The sequence below is a fragment of the Gopherus flavomarginatus genome, chromosome 4, assembly GCF_025201925.1.
Source record: "Gopherus flavomarginatus isolate rGopFla2 chromosome 4, rGopFla2.mat.asm, whole genome shotgun sequence".
In the NCBI taxonomy this organism is placed as follows: Eukaryota; Metazoa; Chordata; order Testudines; family Testudinidae; genus Gopherus; species Gopherus flavomarginatus.
This window is the reverse complement of record NC_066620.1, coordinates 149,450,899-149,477,820: the sequence shown is the minus strand read 5'-3', so window position 1 is coordinate 149,477,820 and position 26,922 is coordinate 149,450,899. Positions and strand designations below refer to the sequence as shown.

Genomic DNA, 26,922 nt, shown 5'->3' with positions numbered 1-26,922 from the left:
ACAGAGAGACCATTTTTATGTATTTTTCTTTCTTTTTATATAAAGCTTTCATTTAAGACTTGTTGGAGTTTTTCTTTAGTGGGGAACTCCAGGGAATTGAGTCTGCAGCTCACCAGGGAATTGGTGGGAGGAAGAAGTCAGGGGGAAATCTGTGTGTGTTAGATTTACTAGCCTGACTTTGCATTCCCTCTGGGTGAAGAGGGAAGTGCTTGTGTTTCCAGGCTGGAAACGGGGGAGGGTGGAATCCCTCTGCTTAGATTCACGGAGTTTGCTTCTGTGTATCTCTCCAGGAACACCTGGAGGGGGGGGGGGAAGGGAAAAGGTTTATTTCCCTTTGTTGTGAGACTCAAGGGATTTGGGTCTTGGGGTCCCCAGGGAAGGTTTTTGTGGGGACCAGAGTGCCCCAAAACACTCTAATTTTTTGGGTGGTGGCAGCTTTACCAGGTCCAAGCTGGTAACTAAGCTTGGAGGTTTTCATGCTAACCCCCATATTTTGGATGCTAAGGTCCAAATCTGGGACTAGGTTTATGACATGGTGGCAGCGGTCGTGGGAAAGATAGAATCCAGTAGGAATATTATATTTTTCTTTTCTCTGCTAGGGGCTTTTTAGCAGAGAGAAACAGTTTGGTTTTAAAAGGGAACCAGAGAGAATTTTTTTTTCTGCTCTCTCTGGCAGTTGTGTCTTGCATATTAAGCAAGAAACCATTAAGGAGCTGTTACGGGTCTTTTGTCACACAATAGCACTCCCATTAGGAGTCAAATACCAGCACTATATACATGCAAATAAAGTGGTTTTTCTGGTTTACTTTACATTTAAAAAATTAACTAGAGGAAGAAAGGGAAAAAGGCACTGTTGCTAGGCAGACCCCAGGAGGCAACAGAAAACCTGCAGTTCAGAAGATAAACACCAGAGGGCACCCCAACACAAGAAAACAGGAACCATGCCTTCCAATACAAAAATGGAGGCCGAAGAACAAATCAAAGAAGCTGAACACAGGCGACAACTGGAAAAAAGACAAAAAGAGGTGGAGCTGAAAGAAAAGGAAGAAAGCATCAAACTGGCAGCCTACAAAAGAGAACAAGCAGCCAAAGAGGCAGCCCACAAAAGAAAACTAGAAGAAGAAGAGGTGGCCCACAGAAGGAAACAAGAAGAAGAAGAGGTGGCCCACAGAAGGAAACAAGAAGAAGAAGACATGGCCCACCGCCGAGAAATGGAAAAACAACAAAAAGAAAGTGAAGAGAAGGAAAAACAGAGAAAGCATGAACTGGACTTAGCGCAAGCTGGGCTGCATGCGCCAGCCAATCCTAACAACCCTTCGCCAATTATGGTTCCACAGCACAGGAAATTTCCCACCTACAAGTCAGGTGATGACATCGAGGCCTTCTTGGAAAATTTTGAAAGGGCCTGTCTTGGGTACAGCATCCCTGAAGACCAGTACATGGTAGAATTGAGGCCACAGCTCAGTGGACCTTTAGCAGAGGTGGCAGCTGAAATGCCTAAGCAGCAAATGAACGACTATAAACTTTTTCAAACCAAGGCCAGATACAGAATGGGGATAACCCCGGATCATGCCCGTCGGCGTTTCAGAACCCAAAAGTGGAAACCAGATGTGTCATTTCCCAAACACGCCTACTACGTTGGGAAAAATTATGAGGCCTGGATATCAGGACACAATGTTAAATCCTTGGAAGAACTGCACCTCCTCATACAAATGGAGCAGTTCTTGGATGGTGTTCCTGAGTACATGGTACATACAAGATGGAAAACCCAAAAATCTTGCTGAGGTGGGGGAGATTGGAGGCAGATGGATGGAAGTGGCAGAAAGCAAGAAAGCTACTGTCAAGGGGAACGAATACCCCAGGGGGTACACCGACCATAAACCCTACAACCGAGGACAGCCAAAGACCCCACATACAACCCAAGTAAAGCCACAGACGCCCTATTCTTGCACCTCACCAGTCTCCAGTAACTCACCTCGACCCAGTGACCCATCAGATGGAAGATGCTTTAAGTGTAATGAACTGGGACATATCAAGGCCAACTGTCCAAAGAACGCCATCCGAGTGCAGTTCATTACACCACCATCACCCAAAAGATCCCCAGGCCCGGATGCCTCTCAAATACCCTTGGAGCGAAGGGAAAATTTGAGAGGAGGCGGAAAGAAGGTTACTGCGTGGAGAGACACGGGGGCACAAGTGTCAGCTATCCACCAATCCTTCATAGACCCCAAATTCATCAACCCAAAGGCCAAAGTGACAATTTACCCCTTCATATCACAAGCTGTAGACTTGCCTACAGCTGAACTGCCTGTCCAGTACAAAGGCTGGTCAGGAATGTGGACTTTTGCAGTCTATGACAATTATCCTATCCCCATGCTACTGGAGGAAGACTTGGCCAACCAGGTGAAGCGGGCCAAGCGAGTGGGAATGGTTACACGTAGCCAAACCAAGCAAGCTTCCAGACCCATTCCTGTTCATGAGCCGTCCACAGACGCCCCATCTGTGTTACCAGAGACCCAGACAGAGGTAGTGGACCCGGATTCCATGCCAACCACTGAAGAAGCCACAGCACCTCCAGTCCCAGGCCCGGAACTGGAACAGCAACCAGCACCAGCAAGTGCAACCACATCTTCAAACTCAACGCCAGTGGGCGCCAGCAAGCCAGAACTGGCAGAAGCAACAGACAGCCATACCCAAAAGGCTCAGCCAGAGCCTGAAATACCCTCAGGTGCACCAGCAGAGAGCGGTTCACCAGCAACGGAAACAACCCCATCACCTACATCGCTTCCAGAGGGACCAAGCCCAAGTCCACAGTCTGAGGAAGAACTGGTGACCCCAGCCTCAAGGGAACAGTTCCAGACTGAGCAGGAAGCAGATAACAGCCTTCAGAAAGCTTGGGCGGCGGCACGGAGCACCCCACCGCCTCTCAGTTCTTCTAATCGATCCCGGTTTGTTATAGATCAAGGACTTTTATACAAGGAGATTCTTTCTGGTGGACACCGGGAAGAATGGCAGCCGCAAAAACAGTTGATGGTTCCAACTAAGTACTGGGGGAAGCTCTTAAGCTTAGCCCATGATCATCCCAGTGGCCATGCCGGGGTGAACAGAACCAAGGACCGGTTGGGGAAGTCCTTCCACTGGGAGGGGATGGGCAAGGACGTTGCCAAGTATGTCCGGTCTTGTGAGGTATGCCAAAGAGTGGGAAAGCCTCAAGACCAGGTCAAGGCCCCTCTCCAGCCACTCCCCATAATTGAGGTCCCATTTCAGCGAATAGCTGTGGATAGTCTGGGTCCTTTCCCAAAAAAGACGCCCAGAGGAAAGCAGTACATACTGACTTTCGTGGATTTTGCTACCCGATGGCCGGAAGCAGTAGCTCTAGGCAACACCAGGGCTAACACTGTGTGCCTGGCCCTAACAGACATTTTTGCCAGGGTAGGTTGGCCCTCCGACATCCTTACAGATTCAGGATCTAATTTCCTGGCAGGGACCATGAAAGAACTGTGGGAAACTCATGGGGTGAACCACTTGGTTGCCACCCCGTACCACCATCAAACCAATGGCCTGGTGGAAAGGTTTAATGGAACTTTGGGGGCTATGATACGTAAATTCATCAACAAACACTCCAATAATTGGGACCTAGTGTTGCAGCAGTTGCTGTTTGCCTACAGGGCTGTACCACATCCCAGTTTAGGGTTTTCACCGTTTGAACTTGTGTATGGTCACGAGGTTAAGAGGCCATTACAGTTGGTGAAGCAGCAATGGGAGGGGTTTACGCCTTCTCCAGGAACTAACATTCTGGACATTGTAAGCAACCTACAAAGCACCCTCTGACACTCTTTAGCCCTTGCTAAAGAAAACCTAAAGGATGCTCAGGAAGAGCAAAAGGCCTGGTATGACAGACATGCCAGAGAACGTTCCTTCAAGGTAGGAGACCAGGTTATGGTCTTGAAGGCGCAACAGGCCCATAAGATGGAAGCATCATGGGAAGGGCCATTCACGGTCCAAGAGCGCCTGGGAACTGTGAAATACCTCATAGCATTTCCCAATTCCTCACTAAAGCCCAGAGTGTACCATGTTAATTCTCTCAAGCCTTTCTATTCCATAGACTTACAGGTTTGTCAGTTTACAGTCCAGGGAGATGATGCTGCGTGGCCTGACGGTGTCTACTACGAAGGGAAAAAAGACGGTGGCGTGGAAGAGGTGAACCTCTCAACCACCCTGGAATGTCTGCAGCGGCGACAAATCAAGGAGCTGTGCACTAGCTTCACCCCATTGTTCTCAGCCACCCCAGGACGGACTGAACGGGCATACCACTCCATTGACACAGGTAATGCTCACCCCATTAGAACCCCACCCTACCGGGTGTCTCCTCATGCCCAAGCTGCTATAGAACGGGAGATCCAGAACATGCTACAGATGGGTATAATCCGCTCGTCTACCAGTGCATGAGCATCTCCAGTGGTTCTGGTACCCAAACCAGATGGGGAAATACGCTTTTGCGTGGACCACCATAAGCTAAATGCGGTAACTCGTCCGGACAACTATCCAATGCCCCGCACTGATGAGCTATCGGAAAAGTTGGGACGGGCCCAGTTCATCTCTACAATAGACTTAACCAAGGGGTACTGGCAAGTACCGCTAGATGAACCTGCCAAGGAGAGGTCAGCATTCATCACCCATGCGGGGGTGTATGAATTCAATGTCCTTCCTTTCGGCCTTCGAAATGCACCCGCCACCTTCCAGAGGCTGGTAGATGGTCTACTAGCAGGACTGGGAGAATATGCAGTTGCCTACCTCGATGATGTGGCCATTTTTTCGGACTCCTGGCCCGAACACTTACTACACCTGGAAAAGGTCTTTGAGCGCATCAGGCAGGCCGGACTAACTGTTAAGGCCAAAAAGTGTCAAATAGGCCAAAACAGAGTGACTTACCTGGGGCACCAGGTGGGTCGAGAAACCATAAACCCCCTACAGGCCAAGGTTGATGCTATCCAAAAGTGGCCTGTCCCAAGGTCAAAAAAACAGGTCCAATCCTTCTTAGGCTTGGCCGGGTACTACAGGCGATTTGTACCACACTACAGCCAAATCGCTGCCCCACTGACCGACCTGACCAAAAAGACCCAGCCAAATGCAGTTAAGTGGACTGATGAGTGTCAAAAGGCCTTTACCCAGCTTAAGGCAACGCTCATGTCTGACCCTGTACTCAGGGCCCCGGATTTTGACAAGCCATTCGTAGTAACCACGGATGCATCTGAGCGTGGTATAGGAGCAGTTCTCATGCAGGAAGCAACAGATCACAACTTCCATCCTGTCGTGTTTCTCAGCAAGAAACTGTCTGAAAGGGAAAGTCACTGGTCAGTCAGTGAAAAGGAATGCTATGCCATTGTGTACGCCCTGGAAAAGCTACGCCCATATGTTTGGGAACGGCGGTTCCAGCTACAAACTGACCATGCTGCGCTAAAGTGGCTTCATACTGCCAAGGGGAACAACAAGAAACTTCTTTGTTGGAGTTTAGCTCTCCAAGATTTTGATTTTGAAATTCAGCACATCTCAGGAGCTTCTAACAAAGTAGCGGATGCACTCTCCCGTGAGAGTTTCCCAGAATCCAGTAGTTAAAAAGTGTTCTTAAACTGTAGAAGTCTGTTAGTTATATACTTAGTGGTATATGTAACGGTGCATGTGTTGTATTAATCTGTTTAGTTTAAAGTTCTAGGAGGAAATCGCCGCCAGTGAGCTTCCCCACTGTCTGCAATTTGGGGGGGCGTGTCATAAACAGATAGCTAAGGGTTAACGTCTCTTTCACCTGGAAATAAGTATCTGAAGCACCTGACCAGAGGACCAACCAGGAAACAGGATTTTTTCAACTCTGGGTGGAGGGAAGTTTGTGTGTGAGTCCTTTGTTCTTTGGTCTTCTGCCTACTCTCTCTCAGCTATGAGAAGTGATTTCTGTTTCCTGCTTTCTAATCTTCTGTTTCCCAGTTGTAAGTACAAAAGATCAGATAGTGATTTATATGTTTTTTTTGTATTTACATGTCTATAGTTGCTGGAGTGCTTTGAATTGTATTCTTTTTGAATAAGGCTGTTTATTCAATATTCTTTTAAGCAAATGACCCTGTATTTGTCACCTTAATACAGAGAGACCATTTTTATGTATTTTTCTTTCTTTTTATATAAAGCTTTCATTTAAGACCTGTTGGAGTTTTTCTTTAGTGGGGAACTCCAGGGAATTGAGTCTGCAGCTCACCAGGGAATTGGTGGGAGGAAGAAGTCAGGGGGAAATCTGTGTGTGTTAGATTTACTAGCCTGACTTTGCATTCCCTCTGGGTGAAGAGGGAAGTGCTTGTGTTTCCAGGCTGGAAACGGGGGAGGGTGGAATCTCTCTGCTTAGATTCACGGAGTTTGCTTCTGTGTATCTCTCCAGGAACACCTGGAGGGGGGGGGGGAAGGGAAAAGGTTTATTTCCTTTTGTTGTGAGACTCAAGGGATTTGGGTCTTGGGGTCCCCAGGGAAGGTTTTTGTGGGGACCAGAGTGCCCCAAAACACTCTAATTTTTTGGGTGGTGGCAGCTTTACCAGGTCCAAGCTGGTAACTAAGCTTGGAGGTTTTCATACTAACCCCCATATTTTGGACGCTAAGGTCCAAATCTGGGACTAGGTTTATGACATGACACACACTAAGAAGGTATTTATACATACCGAGAACATGGCCATGTTGATTATCACTTCAAAAGTTTTTCTCTGCTGCTGATAATAGCTTCTCTTAAATTATTAGCCTCTTACAGTTGGTATGGGTACTTCCACCTTTTCATGTTCTCTGTATGTATAAATATCTTCTTACTGTGTGTTCCATTCTATGCATCCGAAGAAGTGGGCTGTAGCCCACAAAAGCTTATGCTCAAATAAATTTGTTAGTCTCTAAGGTGCCACAAGTACTCCTGTTCTTTCTACTAGCATGAGAGCAGATTTTGACTCAAAGATTATTATTTAATGCTCCTGCTTGCTCTATTCCTACCCTGTCTTAGATAAATGCCAAAGCACTCATTGATATCAGTGCGTGCTGGCTGGACCCCTCTATCAGTGCCATTCTGCCTCACTTTAGTGCACAAGGATTTAACTAATACAACCGTTTATTTATAAAGACGCTTGTTGCGGAATGGCAATTATTTGTGGGACTAGACCATGGGAGTGGGTGGGCCTTGGAGACTTTGCTGTCTCTCAGGTATCTTGTTCCATTCTCCAGCTGGCTGATAAAGAATAAGAAAAACTTGCAGGCTTTCCCATTAAAAAAAAGTGGGAAAACCCATGACATTGGACGTGTTTGGGAGTTTGTTCTTTCTCAGTAATTGTTAATACTAACTTGTCTGATTCTTTTCTGCTCCTTGGCTAACCCTCTCACACTAATGGCTTGGTTTTCAGCTCAACTCACAAGACATGCTCTAACCAAAAGCAATAAAACAAGAGTGGTAGAAGTCTGGCCACAGTTGACCTCATCTTTAATCTGGAGGTGCTGCCCATGAACGCAACACGTCTTAACAGCTCAGTTAGTCTTGATACAAGGGCCCTGTAACAGTCTGGGGATTTAGTGTTGTTCTTTCTAATTAGAAAAAGGAGAGCCCTAGTGGCTGGGTGGCAGGAGGAGTGGGGAGGATATTGGACTCTGTGTCTGGTTTTCCTCTCACACTGATGTAACTCCACTTGGTTTGATTCCTTTACGCCCTGTTTAGATGAACATGCCTGGGCAAAATGAGCATAACATGCTGCCAGCTCAGCATCGCTTGCACTCGCTTTGTTTAAGTTAAATGGCTGAACTGGGCAGAGAGGAATCAGGCCCCAATCCCTTTCAGTACAAATCCCGAACAGTTATTTGGCTGACAGAGAATCCTCCTTCAGACCTTGAGACTGACTGACTAGATTTGAGAGGCATCATCGTCCAGAGAGGGCAGGGATGTGGGACTTGGGACACCTGGGCTTTGTTTCCAGCTCTGTCACCAACCTGCTGTGTGACCTGGGACAAATCACTCCACCTCTCTGGGACTATTTCCCCTCAAAGCCTTTGTCTGTCTTGTTGGGTCTGCTAAGTGCTATTGGAATATAAATAATGAATCATAATAACAGACAAGTGATATTAGTGGCAAAGGCTGGTACACAGAGGTACCTGGTGGTTGGTGCCTGGAACCTAAGAAAAAAGCAAAGAAAAAATGTATATTTTAAAGAAAAATCTTAAAAATTAAGACCTACAATTGTGAAAATTGTTTCAGGAGCTGGTTCCAATGTTCTAATACAAAGCTGACCTTACACATATTCTCAGGCCATGTGAGAATATGTAGAAGAATCACAAAGTGAGAGCTTAGGCCCCTGTGATCTACCTTGGCACCTGTCAGTTGGCTCATGCAGTTAACTCCCAACACCAGTTAATCCCCCCTCCCTTATCACGAACCTCCCCATGTCCAAATTAATCCCCTTCTCAATTGGAACCTTTTGAAGTCCAAAATGACCTCCTTTTGAAAATCCTTTTGAAAACCCACAGAAAATCCATCGGACTGTATCTTTAAAACCACATATGTTGCCTGTCCTCAGCTCTGATACTGATCACAGGCGGTTGGTTCTTTGACATAAAATAGCAGCTAGGAGCAAATATTTGGGTTTGTATGCACAAAAGCTAAGGAATGAAATATAATTTTGACTAAAATCTTTTCTCTCTAAAATAGACTATGTTATTCCCAGAGCCATTTAAAAAATTCAGCCACTAGAGAGCAAACTTCTTCTGTTTATCAAACTGTACGTGTGTGTCTCTGAAAAGCACAATTGTACAATATTTCAGGCTAGAAATCCTAGAAAATAAAACAGAGCTGTTGGTTGACCTGGGAAAAACTTTATTTTTTAAATTGCATGAACTGAGGGAAAAGTAGACAAGTGTGGGTTTGTTATAGTTAGGCTTGGACAGATTAGCTTTATATCAATAAATGTTGATTCCACCATACACGTACAAACTGACAAAAAATATTTCCGTTGATAATAATTCAAATGTACAGATAGGCAAAGTAAGAAACATGCTGCTTGAGGAATAATTAGCATGCTGCCTGAGGAATAATTAGCATGTGATTTAAGGATATTTGTACATTTTGGCGTGTGATGTTGACAAATTTGGTTCAATGGCTATAAAGCTTTAGCTTTTTGAATCTGAGGCCTGGTCTACACTAAAGAGCTATGTTGACTGAGCGAAGTTGCTCAGGGGTGTGAAAAATCCACACACCCTGAGCAATGTAGTTAAGCTGATCTAACCCCTGGAACAGACAGTGCTAGACTGATGGAAGAATTCTGCTCATTTAGCTACCATGTCGCAGGAAGGTGGACTGCCTACACCAAGGATCGGCAACCTTTGGTATGTGGCTCACCAGGGTAAGCACTGTGGCGGGCCGGGCTGGTTTGTTTACCTGCCACGTCTGCAGGTTCGGCCGATTGCGGTGCCCACTGGCTGTGGTTCGCCGCTCTAGGTCAATGGGGGCTGCAGGAAGCGGCACAGGCTGAAGGATGTTCTGGCTGCGCTTCCCACTGCCCCCATTGGCCTGGAATGGCGAACTGTGGCCAGTGGGCACCGCAATTGGCCGCACCTTTGAATGTGGCAGGTAAACAAACTGGTCCAGCCTTCCAGGCTGGCTAAAGGTTGCCGATCCCTGGCCTACACTGACAGGAGAACCCGTCTTGTCAGTGTAGGTAATGTCTATGCCGATGTGCTACAGTGGCGCAGCTGCAGTACTGCGGCTTTGCGGCTGTAGCATTTTAAAGATAGACAAACCCTCAGCATCTCACTGTCGTCATAATTTTGCACAACTGTGAAAATTTAAATGGATTAAAATAAAAACTGCTTACAAATAAAGATCAGTCTCATCCCTTGAGAATAGAAAAAAATAAAAATCTAATTCTGCCAAGCTTAATTATAGTGAAGCCTTCTGCTAATGGGAGCTGAAGTCTTATCCTTCTACATGTGTTGTCCATTGTTAGGTGTGACTAGCCTTGCTGGGTGTATCTCAAGGGAAGGCCTCAGAATAATGATAGTCCATGTACACCTATGGCATTTTAAATAACAGATATGAAGATAACAGATAACTAAGCAACTGGGATCAGCAGTCACTGGAGTTAATGCTATCTGCGATTAAAGAAGAGAGGATGGAGGTCAGCCCTTTCCAGAGAAGGATCTTTGACTCTGGAATTCACTTTCCATTTGGCTCATCACTGCTCAAATATGCCACCATTCAGTCCTAGTGCAAAACTAATCAGGGTGGGGATGTTGAGTGGGTGGGAATGGATGAGAGAGGAGAGTCTTAGGGTATGGCTACACTTACAGTTTTGCAGCGCTGGTAGTTACAGCTGTGTTAGTACAGCTGTGTAGGGCCAGCGCTGCAGAGTGGCCACACTTACAGCAACCAGCGCTGCAGTGTGGCCACATTTACAGCACTTGCAGCGCTGTTGGGAGTGGTGCATTGTGGGCAGCTATCCCACAGAGCACCTCATCCCATTTTGGCGCTGTGGCTTGTGGGAAGGGGAAGGAAGTGTGAGGGTCTTTCCGCTTCCTGTTCCAACGCCCCGTGGTGCTTTGCTACACATTGCGAGCAGTTTGGCGGCATTGTGATTCTACAGCGCTATTTCTGCGATTTTTGTTATAAATGGAGCCTGAGTTGCTGACGACCTTGCTGATGAATGTTGCCAGCACATCATGCATGGCAGTGGAGCTATTCCTTCAGCTGCTAAGTGAGAGTGACAGTGACAGTGAGGAGTTAGACGATGATGTTGAATCGCCTGACGGTGAAGACACTAAATTGCTCGTGGCAGTAACAGACGTGCTCAGCTCCATGGAACGGCGCGTTTGGGCTCGGGAAACCAGCACTCAGTGGTGGGATCACATCGTCCTGCAATCCTGGGATGACGAGCAGTGGCTGCAGAACTTTCGGATGAGAAAAGCCACTTTCATGGCACTGTGTGCTGAGCTCGCCCCTACCCTGCGCAGGGACACGAGATTGAGAGCTGCCCTACCAGTGGAGAAGCGGGTGGCTATTGCAATCTGGAAGCTGGCAACTCCAGACTGCTTCAGATCGGTGGTGAACCAGTTTGGAGTGGGAAAGTCTACCGTTGGAATGGTGCTGATGCAAGTTTGCACAGCCATTAATCGCACCCTGCTAAGAAGAACTGTGACTCTTGGGAACGTGCAGGACATTGTGGATGGCTTTGCAGAAATGGGTTTCCCTAACTGTGGAGGGGCAATAGATGGGACGCATATTCCTATTCTGTCACCACCCCACCTGGCATCAGAGTACGTTAATCGCAAGGGGTATTTCTCCGTGGTTCTGCAAGCGCTTGTGGATCACCGTGGGCGTTTCACTGACATTCACTCAGGATGGCCTGGAAAGGTGCACGATGCACGCATCTTTAGGAACAGTTCCCTGTTCAGGAGGCTGAGGGCCGGGACTTTTTTCCCAGACCGCAAGATCACAGTAGGGGACGTCGAAATGCACACTGTAATCCTTGGAGACCCCGCTTACCCCTTAATGCCATGGCTCATGAAACCATATACAGGGAAGCTTGACAGGAGCAAGGACCGGTTCAACTACAGGCTGAGCCAATGCAGAATGACTGTGGAGTGTGCTTTTGGCCATTTGAAAGCCCACTGGCGCTGTCTTTATGGGAAGCTAGATTTGGGGGAAAGCAGCATCTCCGCTGTTACATCCGCGTGCTGTACCCTCCATAATATTTGTGAAGGGAAGGGTGAAAGATTCAGTGAGGAATGGACCTCTGAGGTTCGACGCCTAGAGGATGAGTTTGCTCAGCCAGAAAGCAGGGCTAATAGGGAGGCCCAGGAAAGGGCTTCAAGGATTAGGGATGCTTTAAGGGAGCAATTTGATGCTGAGAGCCAACAGTAACGTTTGATGCATTTGATGTGCTTTGCTGTACCTTTGTGTACAATATTTACCACTTTCAGCAATAATATAACGTAGTGAAAAAGAAAAAAAAATCCTTTATTCAACATACAGTACATAAAAGGCAAGGGGGTTGGGGTGGTGGACTGTACATTCACAGGTTTGAATATGTCCTATTTTGATCACTATTCAATGTCTGCTGCACTTCAGGATTACTATGCTGCAGGATAATGGGGGTGGAGTGAACAGGGTAAGAATTATAGTTATCAGGGCTGGTAGGTGATCGTACAGGTGTTGGGGGCAGCTGGGGGTAATAAGAAACTGGCTGCTGGAGAAAGTTGTTTTGTGGAAATACTGGGGAACAAGAAAGAGGGCTTTGGGAGGGCTGTGGGTTACAACGGTACATATTTGTCTGCATGGCTACGAGAGACTCGAAAGACTCAGTTTGGCGAGCCAGGAGGCTTATCATCTGCTTTGTGGCTTTTTTGGCAGACAATTCCTTTCTCCTGCTTTCTGTTTGCCTCCATTCATGTACACTCTGTCTCCATTCATACATTTTCTCTCTCCATTCCTGTGTCTTCCTACTTTCTCTGTTGTAGTGACTCATAACTGATTTGATCAATTCCTCTTTTGATTTTCTGGGATTTCGTCTCAAGTTCTGCAATCTACGTGAGGCCGGTGATCCGGCTGCATTAGTGAAGGTCACTAGAAAAAAGAGAGATAGAACCATGTAATACACAGAGGCTACATTGTTTATTATCACACAGTGAAGGACTTTTTAGACTTTTGGTAGCATCCTTCTCACATACCTCACATAACACAGAGAGGGCAGGGAAACTAAGTCATGGTGAGCAATGGGGTGAGTGGTTTTCCCCCGATTTCCCCTTGGGAGTGGGAATTGACCAATGGGTCACTGGGGTTTATCTGCAATGGGTACAGGAGGTAGCTGGTGTCCTGAACAGGGGACAGTAGTGAACAGGAAGGTGGTGAGCTGCTTGTGTGGGGGGGGTTGGGCTTTGGTCCGCGTTCACGCCGTCCTGCTGGTGAGGGGGGGGGGAAGCACCACGGTGCTGGATGCCTGCTTGGAGGGGGGTGCATAACACCGGAGCATACCGCGTGGCTGGCTACGTGCTGGGAGGGGGGTTGGGGAACACCAGAGCGCACCTCGGTGCTGGATGCCTGCTTGGAGGGGGGGTGGGGAACACTGGAGCGCACCTCGGTGCTGGATGCCTGCTTGGAGGGGGGGTGGGGAACACCGGAGCGCACCGCGGTGCTGGATGCCTGCTTGGAGCAGGGGTGGGGAACACCGGAGCGCACCGCGGTGCTGGATGCCTGCTTGGAGGGGGGTGCAAAACACCGGAGCGCACTGCGGTGCTGGATGCCTGCTTGGAGGGGGGTGCATAACACCGGAGCGCACTGCGGTGCTGGATGCCTTGTTGGAAGGGGGGGTGGGGAACACCGGAGCGCACCTCGGTGCTGGATGCCTGCTTGGAGGGGGGTGCATAACACCGAAGCACACCGCGTGGCTGGCTACGTGCTGGGAGGGGGGTGGGGAACACCGGAGTGCACCGCGGTGCTGGATGCCTGCTTGGAGGGGGGTGCATAACACCGGAGCACACCGCGTGGCTGGCTACGTGCTGGGAGGGGGGTGGTTAACAACAGAGCGCAATGGGCTGGGGAAACGCGAACCTGGCGCCCTGCACTCAAGTATCCCTAAATTCTCAACAGGGTTTCCTACTGCCAGACATATCACTGCTGCGTGTTACCTGGTAAGAGAGGGAGGGTCTTCTACAGCAATGTGGATACTGCCCTGGCCCCTATGCAGCTTGCCTGTGTGCAGCCATGGTCCCCCCACCCCTCGCTACACAGTGGATCGGACGAGTTAGCCTGACTGGGACAAGGACCACGGTGGCTCTCCCGATCAACTTGAGAAAGCAAATTGCAAACGCTCTTGCTGCAACTTTTCAAGAGATTACCGAGGCAGATTACAGAGATGTGATAGAGCAAATCAATGGGCTATTCCACGTTTAGGCATGCATGCAGGCAGCCATAACCAAAACCTTCCTCTCCCAAAACATAAAAATCTACTTACCCCGAGCACGATCCTCAGTTTCTTCCTCACCATCAACTTCCTGCTGCTGCGACTGGCTAGCCTCCTCCTGGCTTGAGAAGAGCTCCTGGCTGCATGTGTACTGGGACTCCGGGGTGTCTCCCTCCACGCCAGTAGCCTCACTGTCGCCGTCCTCTACAACCTCCCCCACTTCTCCCTGCTCTGAACTCTCCATCGTGCTCCTAGGATTGGCAGTGGGGTCACACCCAAGTATGGCATCCAGCTCCTGGTAAAAACGGCAGGTTGTGGGGGCAGCTCCTGAGCGGCGATTTCCCTCACGGGCTTTGCAGTAAGCACTCCTCAGCTCTTTTATTTTGACCCTGCACTGCAACGAGTCCCGTTCATGGCCCCTTCTCATCAAGGACTGCGACATCTGCCCATAGGTATCATAATTTCTCCTTCTGGAGCGCAGCTGTGCTTGCACAGCCTCCTCTCCCCAAACACTTATGAGGTCCTGCAGCTCTGCATTGGTCCATGCTGGGGCTCGTTTGGTGCGTGGAGGCATGGTCGCTGATTGATTGATTGACTAATTGCACTCCACACCTGGCTGAGCAAACAGGAAGGGGATTTTTAAAATTCCCGGGGCATTTAAAGGAGGGGTCAGGTGAGCCCAGGGCAGTGGAGTTTGCATGATTACCAGACAGGCTGCCAAAGTATGCTGGGATACCTGCTTATGCCACGGAGGTCAATAAAAACGCTGGTGGGTGTCTACACTTGCTGACCAGCGCTGGATCACCAGCGCTGGATCCTCTACACCCGAAGCTCGACCGAGTGTACAGCCAGCGCTGCAACCAGGGAGTTGCAGCGCTGGCCGTGCTGTGCAAGTGTGTACACATTCTAAGTTGCAGCGCTGTAACCCCCTCACCAGCGTTGCAACTCTGTAGTGTAGCCAAGGCCTTAATTTGGGCGTGTTGGAAGGAGTTTTAATTGGAGAAATTAGTCCTATTGATATGATGCAAACAAACAGTGTACGTGCACTTAGCATGATGGGTGGGTGCATCTTAAATAACTTCAAAGCAATAAAAATAGGCAATAAAACTTTAACTGCCTTAATTGACTCAGGAAATAGCCTGTAAGGGGTGCTTGAGGGCAGTGGGGACTCTGTGCCAGGGCTCCTTTGAATCATTACACCATTAAGCTACAACAGGGTGTACATTATGAGGTTAATGGTACTTATCTTGGGTGGTGGAAGGTTTTCTTTAAGTGTATTCTACTAACAGTAAATCATGACAAGAGGTTCAATTACCTTAGAAGTGAAACAAGAGCTTAGGAATGCAGATCCTGGCGTGACAGTCATTCCTGGGAAAGTTTTTAAATATCAACAGCTTTTGGCTGTATGCAGTGTTATTGTAACCCTGTTGGTTCCAAGATATTACAGAGACAAGGTGGGTGAGGTAACATGTATTTTTATTGGGCCAGCTTCTGTTGGTGAGAGAGACAAGCTTTTGAGCTTACATAGGGCTCTTCTTCCGAATGAGCTGTGTATGCTCGAAAGCTTGTTTCTCTCACCAGCAGAAGTTGGTTCAATTATCTCACCCACCCTATCTCAGCTTTTGGCTGTGTCTAGCCTAGACTTAAAATTCCTCAGACTTCCCACCATTGGTGCAGCTCCACCAGCAGTAGTAAAGGGTTCCTAGCAGAGACCAGCAGCTGGTCTCTATTCTCCACCAAGTTGTCTAACCCATAGCAAAAATGTGTGTGTTGGGGGGAATCTACTTCTTGCAAGGTCCTGGAAATCCTCTACATGCTTCTGTAAGAAAACCATAGTTCCTAGAGATGTAGAGCTTCTAAGAGGATGGGCAACTTCTGTGTAGTGGGAGCATCAAACCAATTGGGGGAAGTGAAGTGTTGTGTACACAATGGGTTGTCTGTCTGCTCTTCGTTGTGATGCAAAGTGACCCTAATGAGGGTGGTTGTGAGGCACAATGGGGAATGGGGGACCCTCTTGCTGAAAGTTAGGCAAAGTGAATTTACATAACTCTTCAGTGGCTACTAGGTGCATTGCTAGGAGATGGTTCTGGCTGTGGAATCACTGAAAGGCCCAAAAGGCTAATCAGAGTATAGCTCTGGAGTAGACAACCAGTGTCCACAGCAATGCTTCAACTCTCCATCTACAGTGGCCTGCCTGAACATGTCTTAAATTATTATTTATTAATTATTTGTATTACGGTAGCACCTAGGAGCCCTAGTCGTGGGACTACACTGCCAAAATAATCCAGTTCCTGCTCCAGAGAGCTTACAATCTATGTATAAGACAATTGATGGAGATAGACAGACCAACAGGGAAACAGTTAAAAAAATAAAAAGACAATACTGGTCAGTATGAGAGGCAGTGGACTCAGCACACCAGCAGTCTAACTGCTCTCCATGTTTTTGTGGGCATCATGGCAAAGGAGAGTTTTTTAAGGAGGGATTTGAAGGAGGATAATGAGGTAGCTTTGTTGATGTTTATGGGGAGCCACTCTCAAGCGTGAGGGGCAGCAAGGAAGAAAGCACAAAGGTGCTTGTTTGAAGATGTAATAAATGGGTGATGGAGGCTGGCATCATGGGCTGATCAAATGTGGGAGTCAACATCTTAAAAAGGAGTGGAAGATAATAGCTAAGGGGGTTGGGGTAAGTTGTGAATGGCGTTGAAAGTGAAGTAAAGTAGCCTCAGTTTGATGCAATAGAGAAGGGAGAGCTAGTAAAGGGATGCAAAGAGAGGGGTGACTTGGTCAAAGCACTGGGGTAGGAGAATGATGTTTGCAGCAGCATTATGAGTGGATATGAGCAAGGTTTGTCAAGGCCAGAGAAGAGGATTTTTCAGTAATCAAGGTACAAGATTATGGGAGCCTGTGTGAGAGTTTTAGCCCTGTGAATGGATCAGAAAAGCTATATCTCCGAGATGTTATGCAGAAAGAATATGGAAGAGTTAGACATACCCTGGATGTGAGGACCTAGAGAGAGGTCTGAGCTGAAAATAACATCCAGGTTTTGGACCTAAGTGATGGGCAGGATGGTTTGGCCACAATGATTAAGGAAGGAGACAGAGGATTTCTAGGGTGGGAGAAAAGATATAAGAGCTCCGTTTTTACCCATGTTGAGCTTGAGCTGTCAGCTAGACATCCACAGGGAGATGTCAGACAGGCTGAGATTTTAGTTTGGACAGAGGGAGACCAGTCTGGAGCAGAGAGGTAGATCTGTGATCATCAGCATAGAGATAATAATTGAATTTGTATTTACAGATGAGATCACCCAGAGATAAAGCATGTAGGGCAGAGATCCCCAAACTGTGGAGCACACCCCCTAGGGGGCTGTGGAGGAATGTTCAAGGGGCCATGGCTGAGGCCCAAGCCAGCCCACATGGGAGGCAGGGAGGGAGCACCACCCAGCTCCGCTCCTGGCCCCAGCCCTTGTTATACCAATACTATTAGACTAGTAAAAACCAGCAGGATCTTATTAAAGGGGATAAGACATTTGTCACATTTATTGTCAATACCATAATAAAATAAAAGATAATAGCAAACAATGTTGTTTGGCTACTTATTCCTATGATTACTTATATATATATATATGTATCCATTCACACAATCATTCATACAGGTTCTATATCGATATTATAGTTACCAGCCTAAAGTTGCTCGTGACAGAATACTGGCCAGGTACCCTGTACACAAGAGTGGAGCCGAGTCCGGGTCAGGTGCACCTGATGCTCCTGGAGGCTGGCAGCAGAACCATAGACTCAAAGTCCTCAGTCTTTAGAGTCCAGTTTTATAGGGATTTTTCCCTATGTTAGTTTATGGGAGTTGTTTCATTCTGCTGTTGCTTGATCAATCAGCAGGTGGCTGGCTCCATTCTGTTCATTCTGCTGTTGCTTGATCAATCAGCAGGTGGCTGGCTCCATTCTGTTCATTCTGCTGTTGCTTGATCAATCAGCAGGTGGCTGGCTCCATTCTGTAGGTGCTTGGGGTGGATTCCAGTTCGCCCTCCGGGGGTCATCTGGTTGATTCCACTTGACACCTTCTTCGGCCGACACTGAATTTTTCAGGCTGGTAACTCCCTAACCATTCATTCATCATTTAAACTAGGCACTCATTCACATACACTCTTTATCTTTTGGGGTGTTAAATTAGGCACTCATTCAAATACACTTTTTATCTTTAGATAAAAATGAATTTACAGAGGTGGGGGGGTCTCTATTTGTAGTAATTATACAGTTTTGCCTGAGGCATAGGGTTAATTGACGGCTTGCGCGCTGAGTCAATTACCCAATTTAGCAGCTTACAGAGTCAATTGACAGCTCCCGCGCTGAGTCAATTGACCAACTGAGCACTACAAAGTTTCACTTAGGGTATGGCTACATTTGGAATTTCAAAGTGCTGCCCCGGCAGCGCTGCGGGAGCGCTGCCGTGGGAGCGCTGCCGCGGCAGCGCTTTGAAGTGTGAGTGTAGTCAGAGCGGCAGCGCTGGGAGAGAGCTCTCCCAGCGCTGCATGTAAACCACATCCCTTATGGGTGTAGCGTGCAGCGCTGGGAGCCGCGCTCCCAGCGCTGCTGCCCTGATTACACTGACGCTTTACAGCGCTGTATCTTGCAGCGCTCGGGGGGTGTTTTTTCACACCCCAGTTGCAGCGCTGTAAAGTGGAGTGTAGCCAAGGCCTTAGAGAACAGGCGCTTAGAGTCTATTGACATTTAACAAGTTTTATACAAAGTATCTCTTTGGCTTCACACAGACACAGCTATTTCTAACAATAAATCATTACAAATTTACTTCTAACATAAATCTTGGTTATAAAGTATCACTTAACAATAAATCATTCCAATTTTACTTCTAACATAAACCTTAAGTTCTAAAGTATTAATTAACAATAAATCAATAAATCATTTTTCACATAAACCATGTTTAATATAAACCTTTAAATATCCCTACACCCTGGCTGCGGGCCTTGTGCTCGGGGCCCCAGCTGTGGACCTTGGCCCCTGGTCGAGTCTCTGCTTCCAGCCTCCCCCCTGCCAGCTATGGCCCCAGCTTCGGCCCGCTTACTCCTGTCCTTGTTCCTGTGCCCTCTCCTGGAGCCGCAGCCCCGCTTCTGGCCCTGGCACTGGGGTGTGTGTGGACAAGGGTAAGGAGGGGCACGAGGTAAAAAGTTTGGGGACCACTGGTATAGGGAGAAGAAAAGGGGGACTGAAGACAGATCCCTGTGGAACCCACACAGAAAGTTGGATGGGGGATAAGGAGAATCCACTGAAGGAGCAATTAGATGGGTAGGAGGAGAACCAGGAGAGTCATGGATACCAGGGGAGGCCAAGATTTCAAGAAGAAGAGCACGGTTGATAGTGTTGAAGGTAGCTAACAGGTCCAGGAGGATGAGGCAGGAGTACTGGTTCTGAGCTTTGGCTAAGAAGAGGTCATTCATTAGAGACTTTGGTGAGAGCAGTTCCAGTGGAGTGCAAGAAGTGGAAGCTGGAGGAGAGGAACTCCAGACAGAGATTGTAAACTGTGCATTCAATAAGTCTAGAGCTGCAAAGGAGATGATGCAATAGTTAGGGAGGTTAGGAGGGTCAAGAGTGTGTTTTTGAGATGGGAGAGACTTAAGCATGTTTGTATTGTGAGGGAAAAGAGCCAGAGAAGGATGAGTGATTAAGCAGAAGAGTAGGGGAGGCAGTCTCAGGCCATGTCTACGCTAGTGAGTTTACAGCGGCACTGCTGTACTGATACAGCTGCACCACTGTGAGATCATTCCTGTAGCCACCTCCAGAATGGCGCTTCTGTCGTAATTTAGGGCGTTTTTTCAAACCCCCGAATGACAGAAGTTATACCGACTTAAGTGGTAGTGTAGCCATGGCCTCAGTATTGTCAAAAATCATGAGTCAGGCTCACTAAAAATCATGAAATTGGCATTAAAATCATGAGATTATGTAAAAATAATAGATCTGGTGTTCTTTTTATTTGCCTTCTGCTTTTTGAGCCTTTAGGGTGCACCGGGGTCACATTTTGAAGCTTTCTCCACAGCCATGAGGGCTAGAAATTTACTTTTTCTTTAAGAATGAAGGCTAAAATCACCACATATCCACTTGATGCCAGGAACTGAGGCTTTAAGGGAAACAATTGTGGATTACAAAACTTATGATGTTATGTGACGGAGAGTCAGTTCAGTTGAAAGAGAGCAGATCTCTGGTGCTAGTTCCCTGTACGAAGGCCTGGCTGGGTCCAGGACTGAACTAGAGACTGCAAGATGCCAGAGCCTCCCTTAGGGAAGGTAGGTCTGGCATCGGACTATTGATCCCTGTTTGGCCTGCGGTATTTTGTTAATTGTTCTACCCAGGACCTGCTGAATGGGACTGCTGCTGTCAACAGCCCCTGAAGGCATGAGCAGCGCATAAGCCACCCCTTCGAGGAGGCTAGCCCCTCAGCCCCGCTCCTTCTGTCCAAGGCCCTGCCACTACCCCATCTATTGGAACTCTGAGCGCCGGCCCCAGAACTGGGCCACTGGCTGCCCTGGCCTGCTGGCCTCCAGCTGGCAGCGGGGCTGATGCTCCCAGTCCTGCCGGCTTGGGCACTGGCTTGGGGAGAGGACAGAGTATGAGTGGGGCCAGGGCTTTCCCTGGCCTATTATACCCACCGCCCATGCTGAAGAGGATGAATTCCTTCAGTAAATCTCTGTTGGCTTGCCCCTTCCAGAGTCCATACAGTGATTTGTCAGGAGCCCTGAAGTGGTCACAACAATTTAGGCAAATCCTGTCCAAACTCAATCAACAGGTGCAATCATAATTTGACAAAATCCCTGCAGCTGAGTGTGAAGCTACCAGTTATTCTGACAGTGTCAGGATAGGGTCAAGGAAATGAGTCTGTTGGGAAAATAGGAAACCCTTCTTTCCTCTGAATACAACCCAGGTACATGTAGGATCCCAAATAGCCATGCCTTTAGAAGTACATACAGGGCCTGTTGAATATATAAGAATAACCTCTTCGAGATAGAATCCCTCATAATATTCTTCTCTTAGTTTTAAATACACTTTACACTGAAAGAAAATACTTTAGCATGATGCAAATTTACCCCATGGGCCTCATTGCTGCAAGATATAATTGAGTCGAAGAGCTTAGTGTCCATAGTTACATTATATAAAATTAAACATGTAAAAGGAATATAAACCCTTACAACTGAGGGCATAAAATAAGCAAGTTATTTCATAATAATAAATTAGAGTTTCTCACACCTTCTTATTGGCTATAATGAGAGATGGGATACCAAATTAGCTGAAGCACTGGGCAAAACTGATATGACCATTCCTATGTTCCCCCATCCCAAATGGTGGTTTTGACATGTAAACAAACCTTTAGTCACATGTCTTTCCTGACATAGAAAACAACTGTAAAATCTGTGTGAAGAGTGGGTTTGGGCATGCTCACTGACTTCACTTGAGAACTTCTTAGTCCCAGACAGAGCCTAAATAAAACTAGGCACTGGGCAAAGTAAACAGTGCAAAATGTGTCCAGAGCAGCTGCATAGCCAGTGCCTTTGTTCTGTGATTGATTGCACAGTCCAAACTGTGTCACTGTAAATTCAGCCCCTGCAGCTGGTGAGCAGGTTCCAAACACATCCACATCCATTCTAGCCTGCACTGCCAGCTTTCAAGGTCTTATCAACAGCAATGGCTGCTTACCTGCTCGGCTGATACTGCCTTTCCTTTTCTGCTGTAAAGGCTGACTCCAAGAAAGAGCAAAAGTAGTTGTCAAGTACATGCACTTGCACAGGAAAACACTCTTACCGGCGTTCACTTTTCCATGCCAAGGGAGTCTTCAGCTGCCTACTGAGAGCATGTTTTGAGGTGCCTTTGTGCTGCTTCTTCACAGGGCCACGGATCTGTCCCATTATGCTTTTCCATCCACTTCTAGCCTGAATGATTTATTTTAATGTGGGTGAAGAATTTGCTTTCTGCAAACACTTGTGCTTGTGAAATTTATCCCATGAACGTTCACAGAAAGTAATTGCAAAGGGCTGCAAGCTTTGTCCATGTGACTTCTCCAAAAAGCATGACTGCATATTTCCAGAATTCTCTTTGCTCTGGAGTATTTGCGAGTCTCTTATTCTCTCTGAGGCAAACCCTGCTCCCACTCACTGTCCGCCAGATGTGGAAGGCCCTGACTACAGCAAAACTGCACTTGCTGACAGGCTGGCATCCGGCACCCCATGTAGGGGATCTGCACCCTCTGTGCTTCATAGGGCTCCCTGTGCTTTGATATGCAGGCGAACTTAGGGAGTGGAATGAAGGCTGGTGGATCACCAAGGATGGGGATCCACCAATCATGTCTTTCCACAGAAAGGGTTGCAAGGACACTGAGATCTATTTTAGGCCCGAAGCTATAGTAGCAATGAGGGAGGGATTCTACTTCTCTTCCGTGGCTTGGGGAGAGTTCTGATCTGCATGGAAAATCCCGAGTGTAGAACTTGGTTACTTGGGCTGTGCACTAGGAACAGGGTGTGACTTTGGGCTTGTCTATACTACCCGCTGGATCAGCAGGCAGCAGTTGATCCAGCGGAGGTCGATTTATTGATATTGATAAATCGACCGCTGAACTCTCTCCCGCTGACTCCGGTACTCTACCAGAACAAGGAGCGGAAGCGGAGTTGACTTACCACAGTTAAGACACCGCAGTAAGTAGATCTAAGTATGTTGACTTCAGCTATGCTATTCACATAGCTGAAATTGCGTCTCTTAGATTGACTCCGCTGAAATTGCGTCTCTTAGATTGACTCCGCATGGTAGTGTAGACAAGCCCTCTGTATATCTTAACCCAAAAGAAACAGTTCTGTTTTCCCTATCCTTTCCCAACATCTTTCTGCCTATAAAATCCATCAGTTTTCTTAATTCCTCTTTTTATGTATCAGCTTATTTTCCTTATCTGTGTCCTGCTCCATGGTGTTATACTTCTCTGTTTCTTGTCTTCTCTTTTTAACTCTGACTTATTTCTGGAAAATGTGACTTACAGGGTACTTTATACAGTGCTAGAAAGGAAGATAGGAAAGCATAGATAAAAAAATGGTTCCACAACTGCCCTTTTCCTCCAATTCTTTAGAGGTATGATCAATCATTTGTCCTCTTGCCTGAATCCTCCCTATACAAATTGCTGCTAAGTGCCTTTCAAGGATGCTAATTTTGTTTCTTACATTTAAAACAAAATTAACACTGATGGTTGGAACAACAAAATGGTTTGAATAAGAAAAACAACTTTAAACTGAACTCTCAGGTCAGAATCAGGCAACTCTTTGTAGCCATATACTCTAATCAGGGTTGATGCTGTTAATGGGGTAGAGGAGATGTGAGACTTGTACATGACCTGGAGTCTTGATTAGTGGTTTCCTTTAACCTCAGGGACAGCTTTAGGTATAGATTGGTTAGGCAGTTGATAGTTCTGTAATCTCTTTCTTCCAGTGCAGAAAGAATCCTTGTTATTGAAGGGATACTTCACTGATGAGACTGCTGCAAATTGGCCTGGCAGACTCCACATCCAATAAGAAGATTGAAGAGATACTGGTCATCAACTCAAATCTAGGGTATGGCTACACTTGCAGCTGTACAGCTCTGGGAGTTAAACCTGTCTTCATACAGCTGAGTAAGGAAAGCTGTCCACACTGCCAGCTGCCAGCACACTGTCGTGGCCACATTGGCAGCATTTGCAGCGGCATTGGGAACGGTGCATTATGGGCAGCTATCCCAGTGTTCAAGTGGCTGCCACGTGCTTTTCAAAAGCGGGGGTGGGGTGGAGTGTGACAGGGATAGTGGGGGAGAGAGAGAGTGGATTTTTGGAGCTGACACTGTGTCAGCTCCCTGCCTTGCAAGTTCCGACCCTCTCCCCCACCCCTCTTTCTCTCACTCACTGAAAGCAAACAGCTGTTTGTTTTTTTTTCCTCACAGACCAGATAAGCAGCCGCTCCAAAATGGACGCCCCCCCCGCCCACTGCACTGCTTCTCTCCTCAAGCCCCCTCCCTCCTCCTCTCCTCAAGCAAACACTAGCTATGGGCGTTCCAAAGGGAGCCCCCCGCCTGCCTCTGCTCATTCACAGCAAACAGTAGCTGTGTTTGTTTTTTTGATAAGCAGTTCTGGAGCCCGGAGTTCACAACAAAACAAAGAGCGGGACCTTCACTTAAAAGCGTTATGGGAAGCTTCCGGAGGTCAGTCACAGCATAGTAAGATTATTCCCTGTTTACACTGGCACCCCAGCGCTGCAGCAGCAGCGCTATACTCCTTATTCCTCTCGTGGAGGTGGAGTACATGCAGCACGGTAGCCATGGAGATACAGCTCTGTATGTGCCTTGCCAGTGTGGACAGGGAGTGAGTTACAGCGCTATAAAGCCACTAACAGCACTGTAACTCTCAAGTGTAGCCAAGTCCCTAGTCCCAACCTTCGATTTTGTTTAAAAAAAAAAAAAGACACACAACCACAAATCTCTATGAAACCTTCAACCAATAGAAGTACTTCCATGCTATTTTCCTCTAAATCCAGTGGAAACAATTGTGTTTGAAGCAATAAACATCCTCTGGCAGCATCGACAATAGCAACCCAAACATTGGAACACCAAGAACCTGAAAGTGAAACTTATACCATAAAAGTGAAACTGTCTTTGGTGACTTTTCATTAATCCAAGATGAGAGAAACACACACACACACACGTATATAAATTGAATGCACCCCACTCTGCTTTATTCATACTATGTTCCAGCCATTCCTTATATTTAATGTGCAACGCTGCAGCTGAATCTTGTGAGGGAGCTACAAATTTTTTTGACTTCATTCAAAACGTGTTTGCCTTTTTTTCGGTTTCCACGCATTGGTAGAGAGTGCTAGAATCACGCTTGAAGCAGGCAAATGAAAAACCTTTGACAGTCAAAACAATTTGTGACACGAGGTAGTCTGCTCGTTAGAAAATTAGCTATGATGATATAAAGAAAACCTTATTAGACATAGTGACATCAAATTCTGAAAAACCTCATATGAAAACTGAAGCAAAATCTTTAACAGAAAAGTTTGAAAAGTATGATATTGCTGTTTTTACTCTTCTGTGGAACCATTTACTTCAAAGAATTAACGCCGTCAACAAATCACTGCAAAAGGTTGATACAAATTTGTTGAATGCTGCACAATTGTTAGCCTCGGTTAAAAGTTTTGTCATGCAAGTTCAAAATGACTATCGCTCGGTGGAGGCAGAGGCACTAAATTAACAGAAAAGATAGGTTCCTCTGATATATCTGATGAGAAGTGTAAAAAAAACAGGATGTTATTTTTCAGTGAAACTAGAGATAATGAAATCAATTTAAAAGGGAAAGAGAAGATCATCGCTGAGACCGTTAATGCTATATGTGACACAATAATAGTGGAATTGCAGAGTAGAGGTGAATCTCTAAAGAAAACTATTGATTAATGTTTGTTTTTTGACAGAAGTATTGACGAAAATGCTAAAAGCCACTACAATAAGAAATTAAGTGAATTCTATCAAGAGGACATAGACACAAATCTTTTTGAAGATGAAGTGAAACATTTAATTCATTTTATCGAAAATGATGAGGTCATTGCTTTGAGATCTCCAGTTGATTTGTATAGACTTGTACGTGACGGTTTGCAGGCAACCTTTCCAAATGTAGAAACCATTCTGAACATATTTTTAACAATACCATCACAAATGCTTCTGGTGAACGTTCTTTTTCCATATTGAAACAATTTTTAATGATGAGTCAGGAACATTTGACAAGTTCGGTAATATTGACAATTGAAAATGCCTCTTTACAAAATATTACTTACAAAGCTATCTGAATAAATATTTTTTTTTCAAATTGAATAAGTTTCTTCTGAGGAAGTTAACTTTTATTTTTCCATTCATGTGTATCTGTACTTTTTATTTTTACACATTTTTCATGTTGGTGTAATGCAAATACAAGCTTTCACCTAGACCAGAAGTTCTCAAACTGTGGTCCGAGACCTCCATTCAGGTGGACAGAGGAAAGGTTATTAAGATTTTTTTTATAAAGCGCTCTTATCCAAAGCACTTTACAATAGTTAGCTAACTGTACAAACAACATTTGGAAAGATCATTAAATGGTCTGCTGAGACCCGCAGCAATTTTCAAGTGTTCTGTGAAAAAAAGGTTAGATTCCAAAACTAATCAAGGTACCTCACTTTATTTTCATTTACTTCCTACTACTAATAATATAGGAGGAGGAGGATGAAGAAAAAAAGAATGTAAAACGGGGGTGTGTGTATGATAAGAGAGAATATACTTTTTCTTGGCTCAGTCCCGGGGGATGTGGGGGGGGGGTGGGGGAATGAAGCTGTACACAGGGTCCCACTAACTGTAAATCTGCGACTGGTGGTTCCCCTGTAGTGGTTCAGTGAAGACGCCACCTATGATGACAGGAGGAGTTCTCTCATCAGCATAGGTAATCCATGTCCCTGAGGGGCAGTAGCTACGTCAATGGCAGAATTCTCCTGTCGACCTAGTGCTGTCTACACCAGGGGTTATGTTGCTTTTTCACAGCCCCAAATGACATAGTTATACCAACCTAATTTCCTAGTGTAGACCAGGCCTAAATCAAGGTAAACCAGGTTTATACCCATGGCAGAGTGTCCCTATGCAGAGTTGCACAGGTTTAACTACATTAGTGCAACATCACACCTTCAAGTTAAACTGGAAAAGCTTTTGTATATAGACAAACCCTAATTTAAGTTAATTAGCTTGCACTAATTGCTTGTCAAACAAGAGCAAAAACTACTAGAGACAAGATCTCCACAAGGAAAAAAGAGAAGAGTTCACCAACACCATTTCCTATAACACGGAGGCTTACCTTGGAGGTCTCCCATTCACGTTCTGACCAGCCCCCACTCTTCTAATAGTTTGCCAGCGCTATAAGATTTCGTGTTGAAATCT

At 46.4% G+C, this 26,922-nt stretch overlaps 1 protein-coding gene and 1 long non-coding RNA gene across 2 annotated transcripts; one reads left to right on the top strand and one right to left on the bottom strand.

Annotated features, from left to right (window-relative positions):
• Window positions 1–11,989: 11,989 nt before the first annotated feature.
• Window positions 11,990–14,655, bottom strand: LOC127049054 (zinc finger and SCAN domain-containing protein 29-like). Its single transcript, XM_050949324.1, has 2 exons — window positions 14,004–14,655; window positions 11,990–12,616 (listed from the first exon to the last, which is right to left on the bottom strand). Exons 1-2 carry the CDS (start codon window positions 14,524–14,526, stop codon window positions 12,066–12,068), a joined length of 1,074 nt encoding a protein of 357 aa, XP_050805281.1. The 5' UTR covers window positions 14,527–14,655; the 3' UTR covers window positions 11,990–12,065.
• A 3,009-nt stretch (window positions 14,656–17,664) lies between these two features.
• LOC127049082 (uncharacterized) lies at window positions 17,665–18,121 on the top strand. Its single transcript, XR_007773877.1, has 2 exons — window positions 17,665–17,841; window positions 17,940–18,121. It is a non-coding gene; the product is annotated as an uncharacterized LOC127049082 (long non-coding RNA).
• Window positions 18,122–26,922: the final 8,801 nt, after the last annotated feature.

Coding starts and splice junctions, on each gene's coding strand:
- LOC127049054 (XM_050949324.1), bottom strand. CDS start 14,526: ATGCCTCCACGCACCAAACGAGCCCCAGCATGGACCAATGCAGAGCTG. Junction 12,617..14,003: donor AACTGAGGATCGTGCTCGGG/GTAAGTAGATTT, acceptor TCTTTTTTCTAG/TGACCTTCACTAATGCAGCC.